Genomic DNA, 25,622 nt, shown 5'->3' on the forward strand with positions numbered 1-25,622 from the left:
TATCATCAACTTTCATCTTTTGAGGTGTATCAAATTTGAGCCTTCCTTGCTGAATAGCCCTCTATATAAGTTGCTAGAAAACTCTACACTCATTAGTAGAATAAGAAGTGGCATTATGGAATTTGTAGAACTTCTTATTCTTCAACTGATCAGGGGGCAACATAACATGATTGTCGGGCAACTTGATATGTCCCTTCTCAAGTAAGGAATCAAAGAGCTTGTCTGATTTTGTGACATCGAAATCATAGCTCTCTTCAACTCCTCTTTCCTAAGGATTTGGCATAATTATTGTCTTCTTACCCCAATTCCATTTAGCCATGACAACTTCTTCTTCGTTGTCCTCATAGCTGTCATCGACTGAATATAGATTATAGTCTTTGGTAATTGTGGCGTTCTTCTAGAATCGGGTATCTCTGCGCATATTTTGGAATTGGCTATTGAGCGCTACCACTCGTTGAGCCAATTGTCCTAAATTGTCAAACTCTTGCCCAAGCAGCCTCTCTCTCCATGTTGGCAACATTTCTTGAACGGCCAAAGCAGCTAGCTGATCATCAGTCAAGTTCAATGAGAAGCACAAATTTCTGGTCTCTCGGAACTTCGGAAGAAACTCGGTGCTCGATGCATTAGTTCTCTGCCTTATAGTCATCAAAATCAGTAATTTTTCTCTCCTGTCATAGTGTAAAAATATGTATAAAACTTCTTCTATAGGTTAGCCCAATTAGCAATGGAATTAACTGGCAACGATGAAAACCAAGGAAAGGCTGGCTCTGATAGAGACAAGGAGAAGAAATAAACTCGATGTGCCTCTTCAATGGATGTTGGGCCCAACTGTGTGAGATGCCAACTAACATGTTCTATTATGTTTGGGCTATCTTGGCCAGTGAACTTAGCAAACTCCGGGAGCCTGTAATTTGCAGGAAGAGCGACCGAATCATACCACTCTGGATATGGGCATTTGTACGAGAAGGTCTGCCCTTTTGGCTTCAAACCAAACTGATTCTTAATCATCTTGGTCACTCTAAGCAACAATTCATCAACATTTGAATTTGAATTTCTCTGCAATTGTTGACCCATCTGTGGATTAAAATTTTAGGTACCCTAATACCCTAGATTTGGAATCATGTGAAGGGTGTTGTAATCTGTGCCATAATGATATCCTTGTATAATCTCTATCTGCTGGGTCCTTTGCTGGTTTGCTGCTTGAAGTCTCTGGTTATAGATGTTAGGATCTATATGTCTATGAATCCTAAACTGATGGCGCTATTTTTTGAGCTGATGATGGTATCTAGCCTAATGTGCCAAAATTGACCATCTGGTTCTGACCTTGCCCCATCGGCTGTTGTACATGCTGCACTGATGATCCAGGATTATACTATATCTGATTAGTAGTAGCACCTTAAACTTGCTTAGATGAACTCTAAACTGTCTGAACATCATCATTACTAGTTGGTGCTACTTTTTGATAGCTAGTACCAGCTTGATTAGTCCCCTAAGTCAACAGATGTGGAATATTGTAGTAAACCAGCCCAACCTAATCAATCATAAATCCATGAAACACCTCTTTCATGATATTGTGGAATGTGTTCAGGAAAACTGTATTATGGTTCAATATGGCATCATGAACAGATTTGTTTATAGCTTCTACAAAGAAACACCTGTCTTTAGCTTCATCTGTATCTGTCTACCCATGCAACAGAACTCTTGGTAGTGGATATTTCTGAATAACTTTATTGTCACATGTCTTGATGTAGGACAACAAACAAGTGTTCTAAAATTCTTCTATAGCTTTACAGATGATATCTTTAACTTTATTAGATAAGTCTTCATAAGGCACCATAAGGATGTCACTGTTGTTTTAAGTTGCCATGACGATTTTGGGGTCCCACCAGGTGTGCCACAACGTGTGTCGGCGCAAAAACATGTCGATGCACCGAGCACACAGCAAGCCAGAAGGATCTGCTTGACAGAGCAAGGCTGGAGATCCGCTTAGCTTCAATGTAGGACCAGTCGACCCTGTGAATTCCTCCCGAGGGCGTGCCAGTCAATTTGACCTATAATTGATAAGGAGAGAAAGTTTATCAATAATTTAAAGTGAAACATGCTGGTCTTGCCCAGATAGTTCCAAGTGTGCCGCTTCAAGAGCAGCTAGTGTTAGCCCATTGGATCTTCAACACAAAGATGTCCGACCACTCACTAATGTCGTCGAGCATGTACTAGTGATGCTGACCACAAACTATCATTGTCCTCCCTCTGATCATAGTGTATGGTCAGACAACATTAGTCGTGGTCGGTAGCGCCGGTTAGTGGTCGGCAACACCGGTGATCCAGTGGGCCAACAGCCAAACGGGAAAAACATAGATGTAAGTAAAATCATCAGCTAGACAAAATATAACCAGTATGAAGCCTTATGAACCAAGTTAAACTAGATAAAGATCGATAACTAGCTTATACTATAGCTTACAGTGGAGGTCAAACTTAACCGATGCAGCCTTATGAACCAATGTATAAGCCATGATGGTACTTATAGACAAGCCAGAGGTTGGCCGGACCAATGCAGCCCTGCTTATTGAAGAACTCACCGAGATCTACACTACTCCTACTCCTAAGGGTTGTCACAGAGCCAAAAAAAAGTAATTTGTATTGATTGATTGGATGTCCTTTTACAATAGCCAAGGTCCAATATTTATACCTGGAGTCTAAGCATGAATCCTACTCAAGTATGACTCCTTACAATCTTTGGTATAAAAGAAAACATTTCTAACTTAAGATAACTTAGACCCTAATCTTTCCTTTTTTGTAGAGTCCGACATGTATTCCTCGACGCCAACCGTAGCTCATTATCGTTATCTACTGACATCATTCACATAAAGCGAATTCTAGTGTTGTATCTAAATCGGCAGATATCGATCCTTATCCAATCGATTCCTTGATTGACACAATCTTGGAAGCTTTGAGTTCCCACGTTCTTCTTCCCAAATTTTGGTGTAAACAACCACAAATCAAAGCCACTCATAGCTACTATCACTACTAATATGTTTTTTGTTCACCAAACCAAGGCACAAAGGTATCCTTACGTGGTTAGCAAGAGTGAGAAGTGTCTGGCCCGGTTAGATGGACGATGCTCAGACCATCAAGTGCGCACAAAGATAATGGTAAATGTTACTTTTTGAATCAAAATGTTTGCACAAATGCACAGTGCCATCTGACCAAAAGAGGAGAGCAGTGCCATCCCACTACTCAAAGGCATCCAGCTATTACCTAGATATACTAGTTCTAGTTACAGATGATTAACATGACTTGACATGAGGCAGCATACTAGACCTCTCCGCCACGGCGAACTAGCATGATGATACTAAATGTATGGCCATCGAACTTTCTATCTAGGCGAGACTTGTTCAGATGAACACCTCGTGGCATGGTTGTTGTAAGTTCAACAAATTTTATCAGATACATGCAACCAAGACGAGTTGGGTTCACCATAGAAATGTGTGCAGTAGAATTTCAACACCTATGGCTACTCTGTTCTACATTTAGGCTAGGCTTGCTCCTCTCAAAGAAACCTTGCGTGGTTGCCGAGAGCGAAGTGACAAGCTAGGTTCAACACAGATCAAATCCACTAATGATTACTACTACCACTACTAATATGTGTTTAGTTCACCAAACCAAGGCACAAAGCAACCCTTGCGTGGTTGGATTGAGATATGTCCATCCCATTTAGGTTTATAATGCTTGGACCATCATGTGCACACAAAGATAATGGTAAACGATACTTTGTGAACCAAAATATTTGCACAAATGTGTACATTACATGCATAATAAGAGGATATCAGTGCTTCTATATAGAAAGATAACAGCAAACTAGACTTTATATATATGTGGATTACAACAACGATACAAGTTCATTCTACATAACCATGCCTACATCTACCATAATAATAAGAGGAGAGCAGTGCCATCCCACTACTCAAAGTCATCCAACTACTACCTAGACATACTATTTCTAACTATAGATGATAAACATGACTTCATACTAATTCTAACGGCACCTGGTAGCAAACTAGCCCTAACTACATATGTTGACATGACTTGATACTACTAATGAGGAGTGCCATTGCACACCTCTACGCAAGGCATGCAACAAGGGCACCAACAGGTGCGAACAAAATCCAACACCTACAAGGTAAACCAGCCTTGGTTGAAGCCTGCAAACCTCTCCGCCATGGTGAATCGGTGTGGCCAGACGATCCCTTTAGGCCATCTAGCCCTGGTTCCTTGCCAGGACACGATGGTGGGCAATGTTCTTGTTGTTGGTGTAGGTGCCATCTAGGGGGCGTGTGCCCTCGCTAGCACATGCGTCCTGGTGTCGACCTCGATCCAACCACATGCCTTATGGTTGGGGCAGATGGGGCACACTAGGCCGCCATATGGGTTGACACGTAAGAACAGATTCGGGCCCAAGAGAATAGGCGTAGCGTAGCTGTGTAGACAATCATCCTCCGTGTCCATCATGACGTAGCTTAGAGAGCCATTGGACTCGACCTCAATGTCAACCAAGATGTTAGCCTTGGCCTCAGCCTCAGCCTCAGCCTCATCATTGGCGTCGACCTTGGCCTCATCATCAGCCTTGGTGGATGGCGAGGGGGACCATGATAGTGCAAGTCACCCGCCCACGTAGGGAGCAGATTTGGCGATGGCGAGTGGGACCGCACTGAGGCTGGCTGTGGTGAGTGAACCACCAGTGCCGATGGCATCAGCGTCGTCGCCGAGGGTAATGAAGAGAGCAGCAGCCTAGGAGATGGCATGAGTCGTGGTGATGGTAATACCGATCTACAGGGACTGGACATCACTACCGCCTTTGCCGACACCAACCCGAGGTGTGCCATTGGCCCTACCTCCATTGAACCACTAGAGGAAGCAGGGACTACAGTCGGGCCACCGATAGCCATCATGGCAACTGATGGGGTGGTAGATGTGGGTGGCGAGAAAAGGGCTTTTATGCAAAGGAAGGTGGAATGGTAAATAACATGAATTGGGGCAAGGCTAGGCTTTATGTATACACAGAGATGCTAGGGCTTCGAAGGTAAGATAGTCCATAAAGATTTATTTATACATAGGGATGCTAAGGCTTCTAAGGCAAGATACTCTGTGCAGATTTATCTTTTCCAAAGGTGGGTGCCATCGCGCTCCCTCAAGAATCGCAACTGTATTTGCACTGGTGGTTGCAAAAATAGAGCATGTCTCCTCCATTTACACTGATGAGACAGCGTGAGTCTCGGCACGACGACATCAATTGTGCGGCCGACGGACTTTCTGGCGTGCACAGTCAAATTTCATAGTTTGTGATCGACTACACTCACTCGTTATTTTATCCAATATTATTATTACTAGTAGTAGGGGCGTGGTCTCGTGACCATGTTCTCCTTGGCTTTTAATTTAATAATTCCTAAAAGAAAGTAATGTTTTTCATAATCTATGACATGGGGCCCGGAGTACATTTGCACAAATAAGTACAACATGTATACTATCCGACATGTTCAAATATAAGACGGCAGGACTTTCTTGCTTGTGCAGTAGAATTTTCAACACCTATGGCTCATCTATTCTACATTTGGCTAGGCTTGTTCCTCTCAAAGAAACCTTGTGAGGTTGCCGAGAGCAAAGTGAATGCAGGATGAAAGCTAGACAGGAGTGAAAATTTAAGAGATTTTGACCACTATGACACAGTTGAGACTTGAAAGCCTAGTGTGGTTGTGATAGGTCTTTTTAGTCCTATCCAAGCAGTCACAACAGTCAAGGGCTAGACAGAAGAGTGAAGCAGAGTTATTTTGGTAAGCAATTTCTCTTTTGAAGAGACATGCAGCGGCTAGCTAGAGATGGGTACACTTACTATCCGACGAGGGATCCAATGGATAGCGGGGGACTTTATGGTGTGTGCAGTAAAAATGCAACATCTATGCCTCCGCTGTTGTGCATTAGATCGAGCCGAGACCTATTCAGATGAACTCCTCGCTACATGGCTGTTACAAGATCAACAATTTTTATTACACATGTGCAAATAAGATGAGTTTGGTTCATGATAGATCAGAGCTACTAATTTTGAGCATGATTATAGCGACTCATGACTACTAAAACTACTAATACATGTTTGGTTCATCAAACTGAGGCACAAAGCAACCATTGCGCAATTGGCAAGAGTGAGATGTGTCCAGCCCGATCAGATTTACAATGCTCGGACTATCACGTGTTCAACGAGATAACGATAAATGTTCCTTTGTAAACAAAAATGTTTGCACAAATGTGCATGACACGAATACTATCCGACACGTTCAAATATATGATGGCATGGCTTTCTGGTTGCCGAGACTTGCTCTTCTCAAAGAAACCTTGCACGGTTGTCGAGAGCAAAGTGAATGCAAGATGAAAGCTGGATAGGTGTGAGTTGACCACCATGACACGATTGAGACTTGAAAGCCTGGTACGGTGGTGATAGGTCTTTTCATCCCTCATGGGTTGTTGCACTCCCTTGGGAACCTCAACCAGTCATACCGCAGAAGGTGTGTTCGACCAAAGATGTAGGAGTATTGATGTTCCCAAGCATACACTGATAAAAACAGAGCATGTCTCCTCCATTTACGCTGATGAGACAGCGTTAGTCTCGATGTTGGTTTTTACTGTACATATTAGCTCCTCCACTAATGCCCCAACACTATGTGCACTCCTTGCGTTTGTGACAACACCAGAACCATAGAAAAAGAATGCCCCCACGAGAGGAGAATGAGAATAGAGACATACCAACAAGGATTCCTCAAGACTATCAAGTTCCCTAGTTGCCTAGGTGGGGCTACAAGAAGACATGGTAGGACCGAGCCAGAGTGACCTAGAGTGCATGAAGATCCTTCTTCCTAGATTGTATGCAGAAACATTTGTAATTGCCCATTTTCTATGTGTTGAATCCGATCTACTAGGGTTTACCTTTGGGAATGAACTGGTCCCTCTATCTGGCTATGTTGATTGTTGTGCACGTAGAACCTATCGGCTACAATGGCCTGGGCCATCGGAGGTCGCTGGAAACTCAAGCTTTGTCTAGACGATGAGTAGAGCCTGGCTCAGTGGAAGGTGGAGGTGTTCCCCAACAATGGTCACTTGTACCTCCATCATGGATGGAAGCACTTCGCCCATGCCCTCGATCTCCAAGATGGGATCTCTCTTGTATTGCGGTATGATGCCCGATCATAGATTAATGTCAAGGTCTTCGACCTTACCACCTGCCACAAGCAGTACCTAAATGACTTTGAGGCTGGTGGTAGTTAGCTCTCCCTACCCATCACAGAGTCGATGAGTTTTGTAGTGATCCCAAAGAAGTACCACCCCAAAGCGAAGTATTTGGTGAGTACTCACGTGAGACATAGAATGTACTGATGTCGCAAGTTACCAGTGTCATCTTTCTCATCAATCTTTTTTTGTGCGAGGCAAAGAACATACCAATCGACTTCGATGTAGCACACGGCTACTAGCAGCAGGAAGCCATTGAGCTACAGATGGCAGGGCAGTCTTGGCTCTTGGGCTTGGAGAGGACCCACATGAACAACAAAGTGTGGATGTCGTTCAAGGATGGGTGGGACAAGTTCTGCGCAAGCAACCACCTCAACGTCAGTGACACCTGCTTCTATAGCGTGATCCATGAGGCCACCTGCAGTGATGATGAGGATGAGGACGAGGATGAGGATGAGGAATGGGAGGAGGAGCAGGAGTACGATGAAGCCAGGCTCAAGGTGGAGGTGCATAAGACGAACGGCGGATGGTTGTGGTGAACTCAACGCAAGAGTTGACACGATCTGTATTTTGTAGTTTCATCAAAACTATTATCTAGCCTATCAAGATTTCCTAGTATCGAACTGTCTTACGCCTTGTTTGGATGGACTATGATTAGTTAGCCATGGCTAAAAAAGTGAACTAATTATTGGGTTCTATAGATTAGAACTAGTTGTTAGCCCCTTATAGTTGGGTTCTATGGACTGGTTGGATAGCCCCTAATAGTTGCTTGCACTGTATTTTGCTGTTCATTAGCTCGTAGTGATCCAGAGCATCTATATTTCATAGGGTCGGATTGTCTTAGGGTCCTGATAATCTCAACAGCTATACACCCACGTCCTTTGATCATAAAGGGTGAACTTTGATGGTTGCGATGCCCATGGCGATGCGATAGACATGGCCCAATCTCAATTCAATCGCAATGATGCAGTAGTTACTGATCATCCTCCATCCAGTGGTTGGAACTACCACAACACATTCCTGTACTTAAGTGAAAAAGTTAGTAGTGCAAAACTTCTTTTGCCTCCCACTTCATCCACACGACTATCACCGCTTCCCATGGCCTCCGACGAACCCACCGGTGGCAACATCTAGCATATGGCGACCCGTGCCATTTGTTTCTGGGGGCTTGGCATCATGGTCTAGCCATTCTGCTCTATTGGGCGTGCATCGAGCGTCGCCCTATCCGACGGCGCCGCCGCCAACCACTGTGAACAACTTAGCGATTCACTAGATAATGGAACGCATGGGCTACAATGCTAGCCATGGCCTCGGACTACACCACCAAGGGGACGCCAACCTCATCTAGGTGCAACGACATGACAGGTACTTTGGTCTTGACACTAACTACACCAATGCCTCCTACATCATCCTTATAGCCAATAATCCCTCCAACATTTCAACCTCATCTGATGACGAGGGCACAAGCAATTTGAGTCCTCATGATGACGAGGTCATGCAACCATATGAAGTTGCTGACTGAGTATCCCTCCTATTACAAGGAGATCTCTCTACTGGACACAACGCGCAAGATATTGGTCCCTATCATGTAGGAGACGTTCAAGCAGTTGACGTGGTATGATCCGCTGGATCAGCCAAATAGGAAGATGGAGGTGGAGAGCAAGCTCAAGTACATACTCTTGGATGACGTGTCTGCCTTCTCACCGTATGCCGAGCTGCTCATTGAACTAGTGGTTGACCCTATTATGAAATGGTTGAAGGAGACGTGGACTCCCACCAGGTTCCCGTAGCAGGAACAACTGGTATAGTTCTTGCACAACCTACCGCTAGAGTTCCCTTCCGCTAGGGAATTTCTGCATAATGTAGTGTTGCTCGGATTGTCCAACGTTGCCGATAGGTACGACGCTTCCTAGGAGATTGTTTTAGTTAACATATTTCTGCATCCATGGATGTCAACCATCGACCAGGGCTTGCTACAGGCGATGCTCACCAAGGTGTTGACCGCGGTCCAGAAGTTCCTATTGAAGTGTACTGGTGAAAACATACACAAAAATTATGACATTGTGCTTCCATGGAAGCAAGTGACTTGGCCTGATGTTTGGAATGAGTTTGTTGATGGTGTCATCATTCCTTACCTGAAGCACAGACTTAGAAATGTCCGCAACAAGCCATCGTCGGGAGTAATGGCAGCTATGAACGCGTGGGTTGATGACCTGATGAGGTGGACATCCAAGATTTTGCCCTAGAAAATGCTTGACTTCCTACAGGATGAGTTCCCTAGAAAAGATTAGCATGGTGCTCTGTGTAGGTGGTTCTTCATGGCAGATTACGACGACAAGATGGTGCTGCAGTATGACCTTGCTTTTGGTGGGACCGATTGGTGGATGCCATTCATCGACAAGCTCGTTGTACCACGCTTGGCATCCTAATTCATTGCTGTTAGTATCGTCCTACCGAATGAAGGATACGATGTGTTCCACATGCTCCTCACTAGGTGGAAGTCGGTCGTGTCACCGGAGTTAACGATGAAGAAGGTCCTGAAGTGCTTCATGGAGAAATGTACCAATGGGTTGTGCCGCTGGTTGTTCGATGCGTAACCCACAAAGGAGGAGGTCGTGGCCTGGTGCCAGGAGTGAAATGCACAATGGCCTCCAACTAATCCATGAAACATATGAAATACCGAAGGTAACTTAGTAACTTATTAGTGTATTTCTGTTCTGAATGATTGCACCTATGTCAGGCATTGTAAATGTTAATCATTGGCACAATGTGTATTACTCTTTTCTGAATGCACACGCAAGAAAGTCCAACATTATGCAATTGTAACACGTCGGACAATGACTGAATGCTTTCACCTACATCAGGCATTGTATATTAAATGTTAATCATTGGCACAATGTGTACTACTCTCTTCTGAATGCAAATGCAAAAAGTCTGATACTATGTGATTGTAATGTGCCAGACAATGATTGAATACTTTCACCTACGCCAGGCATTGCATAAATGTTAATCGTTGGCACAATGTGTACTACTCTTTTCTGAATGCACATGCGAGAAAGTCTGATACTATATGATTGTAACATGCTAGACAATATCTATTACTCTTTTCTGATTGCACCCGCTGCAACCTGCTGCTTGGAAATCCATAGCAATTAAATCTTTATTAAATTTGCATGAAACCTGGAGAGCCCAGTGTGCCTAGTTTAGCCATAAATCTATGAGAGAGGTAAGAGTGAGGCACCGCTCTTCTCTGTCTTTGTACGGTACTCCTTCGCCTTCTCTCTAGCCTCGAGCGAGTTGCGTCTTCAGTCAGAGTGATGGACCATGGGAAGCGCTCGGCGTAGAACCCTCCAGAGGGGAGTGGGCCTCCGCTACGTCTCCACCCTCATTTGTGATGCCTTATGTAAGGAGGTCTTGTTCTTAGTTGCTAGAGTCATTCTGTTCTGATAACCTTAATCTTTTTAGGGCCATTTCTCATGCCGTGACACTAGAGGTTAGGCGGTTATCCGATGCTACCCGCTCTCCGAACATGCACCCTATGGAACCAGAGGGGCCCTCTCCCCCCGGTCATCAAGAAGTCCATGAGCCCCTTTGTAATCGAGATGCAGCTCGCGGCCCACTCTTCGACCCTGGGGGCAAGGTTAGTTGGCTCATGCTCTGCCTCGACGCCGTCCAGACTGCCCTTGCTGCCTCAGAGTAGGAGACTACTGATGCCTAGGCGGCTGCTGCTGATGCTCAGGCTAGGATGATCGGTATGGTTTCCTTCATCGAGAAGCTCTGTCCAAATGTCCACGACCTTGCTTTGATGGTTTTTAGTGTTGTTAGCCCTAGAGGAGGAGTTTGTCGCTCTTCAAGAGATGGCCCTCATCGCTGTTAATGACATGAACACAGGGGGTGTCCTGCTTGAGGACTGGGCCATGTGAGCTCAGGTTAGGATGGTGGCCTTTCACGGGGTGCGCCATGGGGCTGCCTTAGCCCTAGCCATGGCGTAGCTTTGTTCCCGCCATAATATCCGCTTGCTTGAACCTGGCTTTCCAATTGGCACCGATGAGGAGGAGAAGAAGGAGCTCACTAGCAACTTTATCGCCGTCGTGGAGGCCATCATGGTGGCCATGCATGCGGGAGACGTCGTCCTCGCTGCCTTCTTTAAGCCATAGATTTTATCTAGGGTCATTCCAATCTTAATGAAAGTCTAGTTTGCTACTTTAATTCGAAGAGCAACTTATGCTCGCCACTTTGTCTTTCATGGTGTTTCCTTCTTATGCTTGGATGCAAAAGGCTTGTGTGCCCGACATGCTCGAATGAGGTGATTAGGAGGTCATGGGCCGGATCCTGCCTCCCCTCTCGAAAGGGAGTTAGGTTTTAGGGAAGCTTCCTTCCCTCTTATGAAACATCATAAGTAACTTAGTAACTTCACATATTTCTATTCTTAATGCTTCCACCTGCGTCAGGCATTGTAAATGTTAATCGTCAGCACAATGTGTATTAGTCTTTTCTGAATGCACACACAAGAAAGTCCGATGCTATGCAATTGTAACGCGCCGGACAATATTTATTACTCTTTTCTGAATGCGCATGCAAGATTTGATTACGCACGAAAGAAAGTCCCCTACTCTATGATTGTCATGCATTGGACAATAGATTTTGTGTTCGGACGACTCCTCGACTTGCAATGGGGTTGTTCGACCCTGTAGTTCTCTCTTAAGAGGAATGGCTTGAGTTGCAACGAGGTAGTCAGACTAGATAGATGTCACTCATATCGCACTTAGATGTTAGTTTTAACTTACAGTGGCAACATAGTGATAAAAATGGTTCAACATATCCAACTTATTATAGAACCATAAAATAGACATTTTGTCATAAGTAAGACTTCAATTATTACATCAAGAATCATTCTAAATCCAATTTTCGATGCCTCCATTCCCTCACCTTCTACTGTATCCCTTGCTTTGACTGTCAAACTATCACCAATCTCTTGTATGTCCCTTCCTCGATAGGGAATCAAGGTGACTACGCATCCAAAGGATGTGGTGATGACGATGAAGCAAGCATCGAAGTTATGACGGTGTTGTTGAGGTTGAACTCGCCTAGTGAGTACATCTCGCCTGGTGAGTACACTAAAATCTCATCGTCTGAATATGATGTCTCATCATACTCAGTGAAGTAGTTACCTAGAACAATGGTGGACTCTCTGGTCTGCTGAACTAAAGTAGTAGTGTCAGACCCTGGGGTCAACTCAGCTCTATTAATGGTAGGATTAGTAGGCTCGGTGGTCGCATCAGACTCCGTGATTGTTGGGGAAGCCCTAGGAGGCTCTGTATGTGCCACTATGGCATCGCACGCTGTATATGGCCCCTTGACCTGATTGGCCGAAGAACGTCGATTAGCTACCTCATGAGCTGAAGCTAAACTCTGCTTATGTTCGACTGTAGTAATACTAGCATTACTAGGTTTAGGCATCTTGTTCATTGGAGAAGCCCTGAGAGGCTCTGTACGTGTCCCCATGGCCGCTTGCACTTCGACCTGAGGGGGCGAAGAAGGTGGATCACCTACCTTATTAGAACCTGAAGCTAGCTCAGGTATCTCGAGCATTGGAGAAGCCCTAAGAGGCTCTATATGTGCCTCCATGGTGACTTGCACCTTGACCTAAGGGGGTGAAGATGGTGGATCACCGGCCTAATCAGGACCTGAAGCTAAACTCTGCTTATATAGCATTGTTGCAATGGGTAACTCTATGTGGATAGTTGTATTATTAGGACCAGTCAGATAACCAACAATGGGGTTGACCTGACTACCACATTGAACTAAAGCATCTAAAAGTTAGGGGCCTTAACCCCTGTGGCACTATACAGTTGATTAAAGCAATCGGTGAACACATTGCACATCAGATCAATTTCTTGGCCTTGTTGGTTGATGGCCTCACAAAAAGTAGATTATTGCTGGCTCATCTACTCTTTGAGAAGGACCACACTCTCCATTTTCTTATTAATACTTGCTTTCAAACACCTCTCTTGTTGTTCCATATGCTTCTGGTTTTCTTCCTAGCCGACAACTAGCCTAGCAAGTATTTGTCCGAGCTCTAATGGTTGCTGAACGGACACTAGAGACAGTGCTTGCTTGGCTAATGTCTATGTAGTAGGTGGAACATCATCCATATCTTTGTTAGCCTCACCACTAGAGGACAACCCACCCTCATCGTGCTCATCTAATGTAGAGTCATGGTAGTTGCTGTCATCAGAGTCTGAATCTTGCATTCGTACATTCAAGATTCCTCCAATCTAAGATTGGTGCTCTGCCTGCTCTAGGGCTACATCCATTGTTTCATGTCTTTTATGGGTAATAGCTCTTGAACGGACCTAAGGGCACGCTGTCCACGATGACGATCATCTAGATGACTCGTTGTATAGTGGGCCATTCTTTTCAGAGTCAATCATGCATAGTAGATAGCTGATGATGTGAGGGTACATGTGCTGTCATCTAGTACTAATAGCGCCAGCTATCACATCCTCGATCTCAGACAGTAAAAACTGTAAGAAATCAAACTGCTCGCCTCTCCATATTGATAGTAGTAGCCACTACTGCAAGCTGGTCATCGACTCCTTATTGTCACCACGAGGCAGGACTGTCTTCCTCAGAGCCTTGTGTAGAACATAAGCCTCTAGACATAGTCTATCTGGTGTACGCAAGGAGCCATCAGTGAACGGCTCCATGAAGAGTGGTCGGATCTCTGTAAAAAAAGACCTTTGGCCCTGCTATGACACGGAGGAAGAGCATCTCCATAGACTATCTGGTGGAGCTTCCTGTCTGAAGTGTCAACCCCGAGGAGTTGTTACAGGCGGTAATAGGACATTTGCTCTGGCCGACCATCAAGCATAAAACTAATGAAGTCATGCTCTGGATGAATCCACACTATTGCATAGAATTAACGCACCTAGTTTATCACAATTCGATCAATCTCACTGAAAAGGTGAACGAAGCCCAGGAACCGCTCAAAGAGGGGCCGGATGGGTATACCAGCTGCTCTCTCAAGCTCATCCCAACCAAGTATCCTTTGGTCTACTAGTGCCATCCCTCTAGCATGGTAGCTCCTAAAGAAACTCTCCTGAGTCACAGTCTAGAACTATGATTTTGTGCCAGGCTCTTTGAGGAGTGGAAACCATAACTCAATATTGCAACACCTGATGCTTCGTATCTTCTTTGAGCTATAATACCAAAAGTCATAGAACTGAACCACCTCTTTCTTTCATTCAATATTACTGCTTCTCATAGCATCATTGGCAGACACCAAACCTCCTCGATGGCTCCTCGTACCACCATTGGCAGACATCAAATTGCCTCCTTGACTGCTCCACGTATCACCAATTATGGCACATATCAAATTACCTCCTTGACTGCTCCTTGTACCACCAATTGTGGCACACATCAAACCTCCATGAGTGCGAGCGCCCACACCCCCATGAGTAGCTACAAATTTAATCCAGGAAGGTGCAAAGCGATTGGTCTGGTTTTTGGAGTGAAACTCGGTCAATTGCTGTAGTTTTTCCTCATTGTGCTCCTCCTCCCTGAGTTCCATTTTAGCACTCTCCTCATGCTGCTATTGTCGGTGGGCTATTCGAGTCTACCTATGAGAATTCTTGGACTCCAGGGCTAGCATAGTTTTGGTTCCTTCTTCCTTTGCCTCTCGGATACTGTCCGCCTTCCTCTGCCTCTTTCTGGGCTATGGTGGTGCTCGTTCCTCTACTTCTAGGACACTATGAGCCTTCCTCTAGCTCTTTCTGGGCTATGGTGGTGCATGTTCCTCTGCTTCTCAGAGAATGGTTGCATGCCTCTAGATCTTTTTGCGATGTGATCATTTTACCCATGTGTTTCATCAAACACCATAAAATCATGAAGAAAAAAAGAGGAGATCGCAGACGGCCTCACCGTGCTAAGGCGAGAAGGCGATCTTGATCGGCTTTGCTCGCTAGAGGAGTGGCGCGCTGATAGATGGCGATGTAGTAGATTGTCGCGGCGCAGTAGATCCCTGTGGTGTGGAAGGATCTAGGCAAGAGGTTTCGGTGCGCGGGGGTGGGGGGGAGGGAAGGGGTTGGGTGGAGGGGGGAGAGGGGAGGGGGGAGGTGGTGTAGGGTGGGTGACTCCAGAGGGGGCGAATGGCGACAAAAACAACGCGCAAAAGAGGAAAAAGATGGGTACTGATCAGAGAATGCCTTTAGTAGCGGACTGTCCCACGTGTCGCGTAATTGGATCACTAACACATAAACGCTGTTAAGAGTCGCCGTACACTAAAACTTGGGGGGTCCACTGAAACTTGGGGGATTAATATTGGTGATCCAATGGTTAATACACATTAGTGTATTACTCCGTATATATCACCACCATTCATCATATAAAATTTAGTCTCTGCTCATAAGACGCCTGACGGGTGGTGATCTGCTCGCGCGAAAATTTGATTTTGGGCAAAAATAAAATCCATGCGCCTAGCAGTGCCACCAACATGAACCGAAAATTAGATCTCTCTCTCTTTTGCCCTCCTCGCAAAAAATTGGTTTACCACGCCATCGATTTTAGACAAGGGTATTTACAGTATTGTGATGGCCACATAAAAGCACAAGGAGTTGTCGTCTCCTCCATCTCCATTCTCTAGCCAGACCAGCTGCACTGTCTCTCCTCCCGCTCCAAAGCCTAGCCCCCTCTGCCACCCTAGTCTGAACCCTAGCTAGGCGCATCAACATAGCAGCTTGACTCCCTCTCCACTCTCTAGCCGCATCTTCTCTCATACCTTTTTAAACTCTAGTCGGAGCTAGAGCTAGATTCGGATCTGATCCCCTTCGTCGACAGCAGGTCCGTTGATGGCGGAAGGACCACCGTTAGCGATGATACACACCAGATCTAGACCCCCTATGTCGGCACCTGTCATGACCGAGCACCAGCGTCATCGTTGATGATCACCACACCAAATTTGCTACCCCTTCATTGACACCGGCCGCACCACTTCTGTGACTAGGATGACAAGAGGCGGTGCCGACGACGCAACATAGCCAGGAATAGGAAGAGGTACCCAAATTTCTTTTTATGATGCGTGCTATACTCTAGTGGTTGAACCTAGGACATGTAGATATATAGTGACAGTATTACATGTTTCTTAGTTGATTGTAGTTCACATGTGCTTTATTCGTGTATAATAGCTTTCGTATAAGCTGAAGTTCACATGTGCTTTATTCAAGTAATGTCTTCCATATAAGTTGTAGTTTAGGCACCTAATTTGCATGCTCCTACTCTGTTTTGTTGACATTTGGTACAAGGTTAACTCAATTAATGCCTTTGTGATCTACATGTTGACATCCAGAATATCTCCCTAATGCAGGGGAGCGTGTTCAGGGATATGGTGATACAGATATAGATTTAGAAGTGTGAGTACCCCTTATAATTGAGGTGTTTGTTCTATCTTATCATGTTGGGATGGGAGGGGGTTTGTTTTAGGTAGCAGTGCAATTTAATTCTTTGTTGTGTGGATAGTAAAGCAATTTTTATATGCATGCCGCTTAAGTTTGTTTCTCCAATTTCAAGTTGTGGGTTGATCAAGCCATAGAGAAGTCCTTGCCAGCAGGGCAAAAGGTAGCATCGATATGGGTTCTGGGGGATGGCAATCCAAGAGAGTGAAGCCAACTAGTTTAGTAGAGTTGCAGCATCTTGTAGTTCCAACTAGGTCCAAAAGTCAGCACGCACAAGGCGAACAAAGCCCTGTGAGGGACTAGTCATGTGAAGATGACCTTAGCCATGCCAAAGAGGAGACTCCACCTCCCCACTAGCAGAATGACCAAACTTACAAAGGTTGGTACTACCTTAGACATGTCTATAAATCAAGTCATACTATTTGATATCCATGTTACTTTTCTAACAATCTGAATGTATGAAAACTATGTAGTACCATTGTAGAGAAGAGCAAGAAAGTCAAGGCAAGCAACTAAGGCATTGGGCTTCACAAAACCACCCAATCAATAGGAACAAGGATGCCCATCTTGGTTGTCAAGGGAAACAGAAGGCCACATGATTCATTGCAAGATACCAAGTTTGCCTTAGAGGTAGGTGTAGTAGTCAGGTCTCAAGTACCAATTTTCTTGCACTAGATACATTACAAGCAATAGATCAAACTTCTCAATGGATTTGTGGCTAAGCTATCTATAAGTATGTATATCCTCTATTGACATTCAACTCTGCCTTGAGCAACTTAGTAGTGGATTTAATTTGTATTCACACTTCTGCAGTTGAGGCTGGCCATTGATGACAATGATGAAGCAACAAAAGAAGCATGCACAAGTGTATTACAGTCTGTTGTACGGTAGACATGGTACAGTTCAAGCGATTTTACTTCAACGGCATCCCCACTGATGAAATTAGAAAGTCCTCTCCTATGTCTTGCATGAATGACACATAGTGGTGTGCACTTGTCCACATGTGGTTAAGTTCTAAGAACAAGGTGTGTGTGTGAACTCATTTATTTTTTGTCTAGTCTTTATGTGGTCTACTTGTGTTGTAGTCTAACACAATTATGGTTATAGGTAGTCTCAGAGCAGAACAAGCAAAACCATGCATAAGTCAAGTGCCACCAGGTTACAGGATCTCGTTCCTATATTGCCCACCTGCAAGCATATGTAAGTGAATGTTGTGTTACTCTTTTTATATCAAATATGCAATGCCTTTTGTGTCAATAGAAAGGCATGTGCAATTTTAACAGAAGGACAAAAATAGGAAGGATGTAGGACATGATCAAGAAGTGCTTATTGAAGAACATGATCAACCTCATGAAGATGTTGATGCAGTGGGAATCTTCAACAACTTCCATACCTGTAGCAACACGGGACTGAGCGATGCTGCAAGAGAAGCAGTGGTAAGTACCTTCATTTGCTTTCCTTGAAATCTGTTGAAGCCATTAGCATAAAAGAAGGAAAAGTAGAAGGAGCCTAAAGTGGCACCATCATTTTGAAGTTGTAATATTACAATAGTTAATATGTTACCTATGCATTGTGTTTATAAATCTCTGTCGGTAGTAGGTTGAGGAAGACCTATGCATTATTTGTACTGAAATAATCTCTTGGTTCTGCAATTTAAGTCCTCTTCCTAATGTTTACTTCTTGGTTTTCACAGGAAGCTATGGAAACTATACGAGCATAACATGTTGCTGATGTTGTTTCTAAGGTCCTCTCCTAGGCTAGCTGCAACACCTTTTTTTTTGAAGAATGCTGGTATTAGGACAAGCTGCTCTAGACTTCGAGAACGGCTTGCTACTCATCAAGAAAGTTTAGCTATCTTTGCTGAACAAGTGGATCAACTGAAGAGGAATGCAGAAAACACTAATAGGTAGTTTGAGAAGTTCAAGAAACAGCAACAGGAGAAGTACAATAAGCTCTGTTAGCATATCATTCTCTTAACCGCTGGTAACTCTCAGTCTTGTTGATGTAGTGAATATGTGATTTATTTGCTATTTTGATGTAAAATTTTGGCAGCTTGATATGTGAACTCTGTTAGTGGTTTGCTGCTGAGCTGAACTACTGTAATTTGATTTAGGTTCAATATAATTATGCATGTAGTCATTTTGTGCAGTAGTATAGATCTAAAATCATTTTTTCTGATATAATGATTGGTGCGCACGTGGTAGATTCGGCATAGGCACGTTGTTAAATATGAATTTGACACATGGAAGAACTAGTGAATGACACGCGTAACAGCAACGACATGGCACATGGGCCAATACAAACAAAATACGTGGTACAAATCCATTCTACCACATGGTCAAATCAGAAAAAGAAACGTGGGTAGCTTAGGGCGCGACACGTGGCCTAATAAAATACTGACATGCGGGCATACAACATTGAGACACGTGGTCAAGTAAAAGAAAGACACACGGGGTATTGTGGTCACGCCACGTGGACCAATAAAAATACGACACTTGGTCCAATGAAGAAGTGACATGTGACCCAACCGTAACACGACACATGTGCCAATAGAAAACTGACATGTGGAACAACAGGGTCCCGACACGTGGTCCAGTAAAAACCTAAAACGTGCAAGAACCAAAGATGGCCACATTATGCAATAAGAAGGTGACATGTACCCGAACCATCTACAATGCAACCGGCTATAGCATGTACACGTGGAAAGCATCTCCAACGGAAGCACCTGCCAGCGTGGCTGCCACCTGCCACGTATGCCAAAGTAGTTCTATGACAATCAGTTTTCGTTGTGGATCTATCCAATTCTATGACGATTTTCTAGAATCATCATAGAATTGCAAGAATGACGCGACTTCTATGACGAACCGTTTTTCATCATAAAACTGAAATTATAATGAATTTGGCTTCTTCAGTGATGAAAACTGATCATCATAGAAGTTGATATTCCTAGTAGTGTCTCCCTGGTTGCTCCACACCTACTACTATTCGCCGTCAACGTGTCCTTGTGTTCTCTCTAGTTGCTCTCCCTCCCTTCTTGTTATTGGTCTGACTACACACCTATTCCTTGGCTTTTGTGCGCACTGCTTGTTAGTAGGTGCTCGCCGTCAATAGCTTCCTCTACCGTCTAATTCACTCAAGTGCTTCATCTCATCATATGCTGGGCTACGGGAACCTTGATCTTCTCTCTAGATCTCCTCATTTCCTCCTAACGTTCCTCCTTGTTGAGGCTTCCTTCCCCCAGATGGCGTTGGCCAAAACCTAGATGCTCTCATAGGCGATGCCACTCACGGTTGTCGCTAGTCTATTCTGACTTAGTGCCTTACAGCTTCCTAGCTATCATTTGTCGGATCCGACTCGCTTATAACTACTTGTGGTTAGAGTCCTTCAGAGTCTGTCTTTGATAATGGCATAGGTCGGGAACGTGGTGCTCGCACTAGCTCTGGATATAGGTTGAGCATGTAGCTGTACCATGTTATTGTTGTTTGTTTTGTTTTTGTTTTTGCTAGTGTTGTATTTCATCTCTCTTCCACTATGTCATATACTTCTGTGACCTCCAAGGGTCTTCTCTGTAATAGGTGCATTGCACCCTTCCATCCACCAGCTTGTCGGGATCTGTGGAATGAAATCAGGTGGGGATCGGTTTGATCCTCGTAGTCTATCTCTAATAATAAAGAGGCAAAATTTCTGCCACAAAATCTTTCCTCCAACTAAGACATCTAACTCGGTTACCGTTTACGTTTCTTCATTTTCACGTCCGAGTTGTCGGAGCTGCCGTGTTGGCCAAGTTGGAATCAGAATTGGATTGGAATCAAATACTCCGGCCGTCTTGAGTCTCCACCCCCGTGAGGTACCCGATCAGGTCGGAGACTCGGGAGTCAGGACCGACAAGAAATAGCTCCAACCACGCCGCAGCAAGAAAATTCGGGCTACCTATAAACCCCCACGGCTCCATTCCTCTTCTTCCCACAGATTCGCCGTGAAAACCTCAATTCCCCAATCCATGGCTCCCCGGCCACCGACACGGTGGCGACGAAGCAGGAGCAGCACACAACGGAAGGGGAAGGCGTCGAGGTCGGTGGCGACATAGTGCCGGTGGTGGGGTGCAGCACGGAGGTGCGCCTATCATGCTCCGTGGCACGGATGTCAACGTCGCTCCTCCAGATGATGGAGGGCGGCTACGCAGAGGGTGGCGTCCCCATCAAAGGCGCCAATGCCAGCATCCTCTGCCTGGTGGCGACATACTGCGAGAAGCACGGGCCGCACTACGACCCCGACACCCCGTGGACTCCGCGGCGAGGCTCTATGACTGCCGCCCTTTCCCATCGACTTCATGGGAAGAGAGAGAGTGAGTGACAAGGGAGAAGGAGATATCTGTGGTGGTCGGTCTAGGTGTATTGTGCATGGTACCGCTCCTACGATGGGAAAAGGTTTGGGAGACAGGCTACACACGCGAGCGGGATCTGCTGGCTGCTAGATATTAGATGAAGGTCTCCACTCTCCAAGTGCAAAGGTTCCTTTTGATCCATAGGATTAGCGGTGGCATCACACGAACTTAACAACAGAATACATGAAAAATTGCTGCATATCTACGTCTACTATCTATTTCTCTTCAAATGGACTAGAATCTCAAAAGGTGATGTTGTTTTTTTTTCCGTGAATACTATAAACAAAACAAACCTACTTTTGTTTGGATCTGACATGAAAGCTATGATCGTTTTGAAATGAATTTTTCTTCTAGATCTAATATTTAGATTTTAGCTAAGTTGTTTAGCCGAAAATGATATCATAAATTAAAAAAAACTAAATTCATAATTACACAATAACTATGATTTCAAAATAATTAGAGCGAAGAGTTTTTTCTCGTACTTTTATCAATTTTCAAACACCCTCGTTCCCCGTATATAACCTAGATTTATGATCTATGGTATATGAGTTAGAACAATTCACGTCCATACGCAGCTACAGCCTTCTTATTCCGTATGTGGTCTGATCTCACGACCCACGTTCATACGAGTTCGATGAGTTTTCATGTCTTATATTTAGTATAGACTTAGCTCTCATGCTCATACGAGTTATAACGATTCATGTTCGGTGATAGTTTAAATTCCAATTATAATGCATATTAGACTCATTGCAATGCACGTGTAAATTTGCTAGTTGACTAAAAAAAAAAGAAATAAAGAGAGGAAATACAGTTGTATACTCCGTATGCACAAACACAATAGCGTGTGTATGGAGGCGGAGGAACGGCTGTCCTAAACGGGGCTACATTTGTGACTCAGCACAGCAGTGTCGGTCAGCCTGCGTTCCGCCAAACCCACCACCCCACTGTTCAGGTTCGGGTCCGTCTCCACAGGCGCGTCCGCTCCGCCTCCACTGATGCACTCCCCCCTCCCCCGACTCCTCATTTGACCCCCAGCACCGCGCCGCGCCGGCGACCCGCCTCTCCACCGGTCCTACTCCAAAGTCCAAACTCCACTGCCCCCTCGCGCGGCTGCTGAATGGCGGGAGGCGGGGCGTCGTCGGCATGGGCCCCGGGCCCGGCGCTGGTGACCGCGCTGGTGGCGCTGCTCGGGCTCGGCCTCGCCGCCTACATCGTCGGCCCGCAACTCTACTGGCACGCCGCGGAGGCGCTCACGGCGGCGGCCGCGTGCCCCGCCTGCGACTGCAACTGCGACGCGCGCCCGCTCCTCGACCTCCCGGAAGGTGCGCCTCCGCCCCCATGCTGCCTCCTCAGATCTTGGCGCTGCCCCTCCTTTAGATCCGACGCGATTGGATTGTCCTTCTCCTTCCCTTTGCTTTTGTGCTGCTGTCCTTGTCTGCACTGCGTGCGAGCAGTGCTTACGCAGCAGAGAGTTTACTATCGGATTTTGCTCCCCAAGACATTATTCGGTCAGTGGATGATACTTCGGTTTGGAGGTCTGCACTATACTAATGGTGCCTTTTTTTTTTGTCTCACAAGCGAAGATTAGCTTGCTTGCTCAAATTTCCAACCCATTTCTTTCACCCAACATTCAAGACAGAACTAAGCTGAGGAGAAACAACATCTTTTTTTAGTGGAACTCAGTTTGTAGGGGCAATTAGACAAACAAGATGGATGGAGCTGAACAGATAACATCATGTACGGCCATTACTGATGTTTCCCATGCTGTATTGTTAATAATTACTGTTAGATACGTATATCATGAGTTCATCACTAAAATTAGAATGTACCTGTTGTGGGTTTCATTGTCTGTGCTGTTGTAATATGTAAATGGATCCAGTCACCCAAGTGTCAAACTGTCCTACATATCCTACAACTTGAATAAGAGGCTCGGGCGTCCTCCAAAAATATTGTCTTAATCATTACCCTGATGTCCTATATCAAGGATGTCTAGATGAACATAAAAAAATCTTTTACTGTATTTTTCGTTGCCTCCTCAGTTTAGTATTTACTCATGTTATATGCCACTGTCTTGCAGCATAGTTTCAACTAGCAAGTGAGGTGTCCTTTTTTCCATTTTGTTTCTATGTGCATTTTGGTGTTACGTGCAACATATCAAAGCAATGTTGAGAGCTAGACATAACAACAATACCATATCTCAAAGTAGATCTTTATCATTATGCCATGATATATTTGAATTATCTTCTCATGAAATGTAGGGGCCTGACTATATCTTTGATTGAGACAAACATGACAAAGTGGAGTTATTTTGAACATTTTGTGTCCTTAACCATATTATTCAACTTCTGATTACTGTGCTTTAACTGAAACTAGTGGTCTGGCGCCTTCTCCATGTTTTCAGATTGTGCTAAACACTTCAAAGGGGTCAAGAGTCGCGCATCTGGTGAAGAGACAGAAAAAAGTTTCACAGAACTGCTTGTAGAAGAACTAAAGCAGAGAGAAGAGGAGGCAACACAAGCCCAGCAAGAGGCTGATGTTAAGTTGCTCGAGGCCAAAAAGTTAGCTTCGCAGTATCAGAAGGAGGCTGACAAATGCAGCTCAGGCATGGATACCTGTGAAGAAGCTAGAGAGAAGTCAGCTGTAGCATTGGCCCAACAGAAGAAACTGACTTCTTTGTGGGAGCAAAGGGCTCGGGAACTAGGATGGAAACCCGAGAATGCCAAGGCACACCTATAGTAAATCAAAGACCCTTGTGGATGGGGTTGGATACTGTGTGTACCATAGATCACATTGCAAATACAACCCACTAAGAGCTCGAAATGATGAGGAAACAAATGGGTTTCTGGTTGAGCGGACTCTAATTCTCTGTCTCTCTTTACACGCAAAGGGCCTCCTTGTCCATAGTAAATTTGTATTCAGTCTTGTAGTATACTTCCATTGCTGTTTTGTGAACACTGCTGTGTGTTGGGATGGTCATAGGATGACACTGTTCATTAGATGTTCTAAAAGGAGAAAAAAATATTGTCTGGGGTGGTGGCAATAAAGAAGAAATTGTCTGATGTTCTTAAGTTTTTTCATCTTGATAATTGCCGTTTCTGTTCACATGGTTTCACCGTCCTCCTATTGATAACGCGGTTGGGGTTTTGTTGTGATTTGAAACTCTGCCATTTGTGAGGACTGAGTGTGATTGTGATGTGGTCTGATACTTTGATATCAGGGCCCATTATGCTAGCCTGTGCAATGCAAATACTGAAGCTCAGCATGCAGAAAAGACCTGCTTGGTTGAGTGACTGCTGACTGGTAGCTTTGCGGCCAGTAGCTCCAGGCCATCGATTTCTAGCGCCTGACGGCTGGATCAATGTGCCTGTCGGAGCGTCCTAAGGGCTAAGGCCATGCACCAAACTAAACAGGCCCAAAGCATGGAAAAAAAACTCCGACCACCATAATTCTTGCTGTCTCGTCCATATTGGATTGACCTGAGCATCTTCAAGTCTCTACTCACAGCCTGTTTGGCTGGTGATGATACGATCGTATACGATTGTGGATTATTACTGCTGATTGATTTGGTGTGAGAGAAAAATACTCCGGTCGTCTCGAGTCTCCACCCCCGTGAGGTACCCGATCAGGTCGGAGACTCGGGAGTCGGGACCGACCAGAACTAGCCCTAACCACGCCGTAGCAAGAAAATTCGGGCTGCCTATAAACCCCCGCGGCCCCATTCCTCTTCTTCCCACAGATTCGGCGTGAAAACCCCAATTCCCCAATCCATGGCTCCCCGACCACCGACGCGGTGGCGACGAAGCAGGAGCAGCACGCAACGGAAGGGGAAGGCGTCGAGGTCGGCGGCGACATAGTGCCGGTGGCGGGGTGCAGCACGGAGGTGCGCCTGTCACGCTTCGTGGCACGGATGTCAACGTCGCTCCTCCAGATGATGGAGGGCGGCTGCGCGGAGGGCGGTGTCCCCATCAAAGGCGCCAATGCCAGCATCCTCCGCCTGGTGGCGACGTACTGTGAGAAGCACGGGCCGCACTACGACCCCGACACCCCGTGGACTCCGCGGCGAGGCTCTGTGACTGCCGCCCTTTCCTATCGACTTCATGGGAAGAGAGAGAGTGAGTGACAAGGGAGAAGGAGATATCTGTGGTGGTCGGTCTAGGTGTATTGTGCATGGTACCGCTCCTACGATGGGAAAAAGGTTTGGGAGATGGGCTACACACGCGAGCGGGATCTGCTGGCTGCTAGCTATTAGATGAAGGTCTCCACTCTCCAAGTGCAAAGGTTCCTTTTGGTCCATAGGATTAGCGGTGGTATCATACGAACTTAACAACAGAATACATGAAAAATTGCTGCATATCTACGTCTAATATCTATTTCTCTTCAAACGGACTAGAATCTCAAAAGGTGATGTTATTTTTTTTTTCCGTGAATGCTATAAACCAAACAAACCTACTTTTGTTTGGATCTGACATGAAAGCTATGATCGTTTTGAAATGAATTTTTCTTCTAGATCTAAT

General features: G+C 45.2%; 1 protein-coding gene across 1 annotated transcript; it reads left to right on the plus strand.

The window, feature by feature from the left end:
* The first annotated feature begins 22,068 nt into the window (after window positions 1-22,068).
* Window positions 22,069-24,185, plus strand: LOC136537909 (uncharacterized). The gene is made up of 2 exons (XM_066529886.1): window positions 22,069-22,430; window positions 23,510-24,185. Exons 1-2 carry the CDS (start codon window positions 22,226-22,228, stop codon window positions 23,842-23,844), a joined length of 540 nt encoding a protein of 179 aa, XP_066385983.1. The 5' UTR covers window positions 22,069-22,225; the 3' UTR covers window positions 23,845-24,185.
* Window positions 24,186-25,622: the final 1,437 nt, after the last annotated feature.

This window comes from Miscanthus floridulus, chromosome 2, assembly GCF_019320115.1.
Source record: "Miscanthus floridulus cultivar M001 chromosome 2, ASM1932011v1, whole genome shotgun sequence".
Lineage (NCBI taxonomy): Eukaryota > Viridiplantae > Streptophyta > Magnoliopsida > Poales > Poaceae > Miscanthus > Miscanthus floridulus.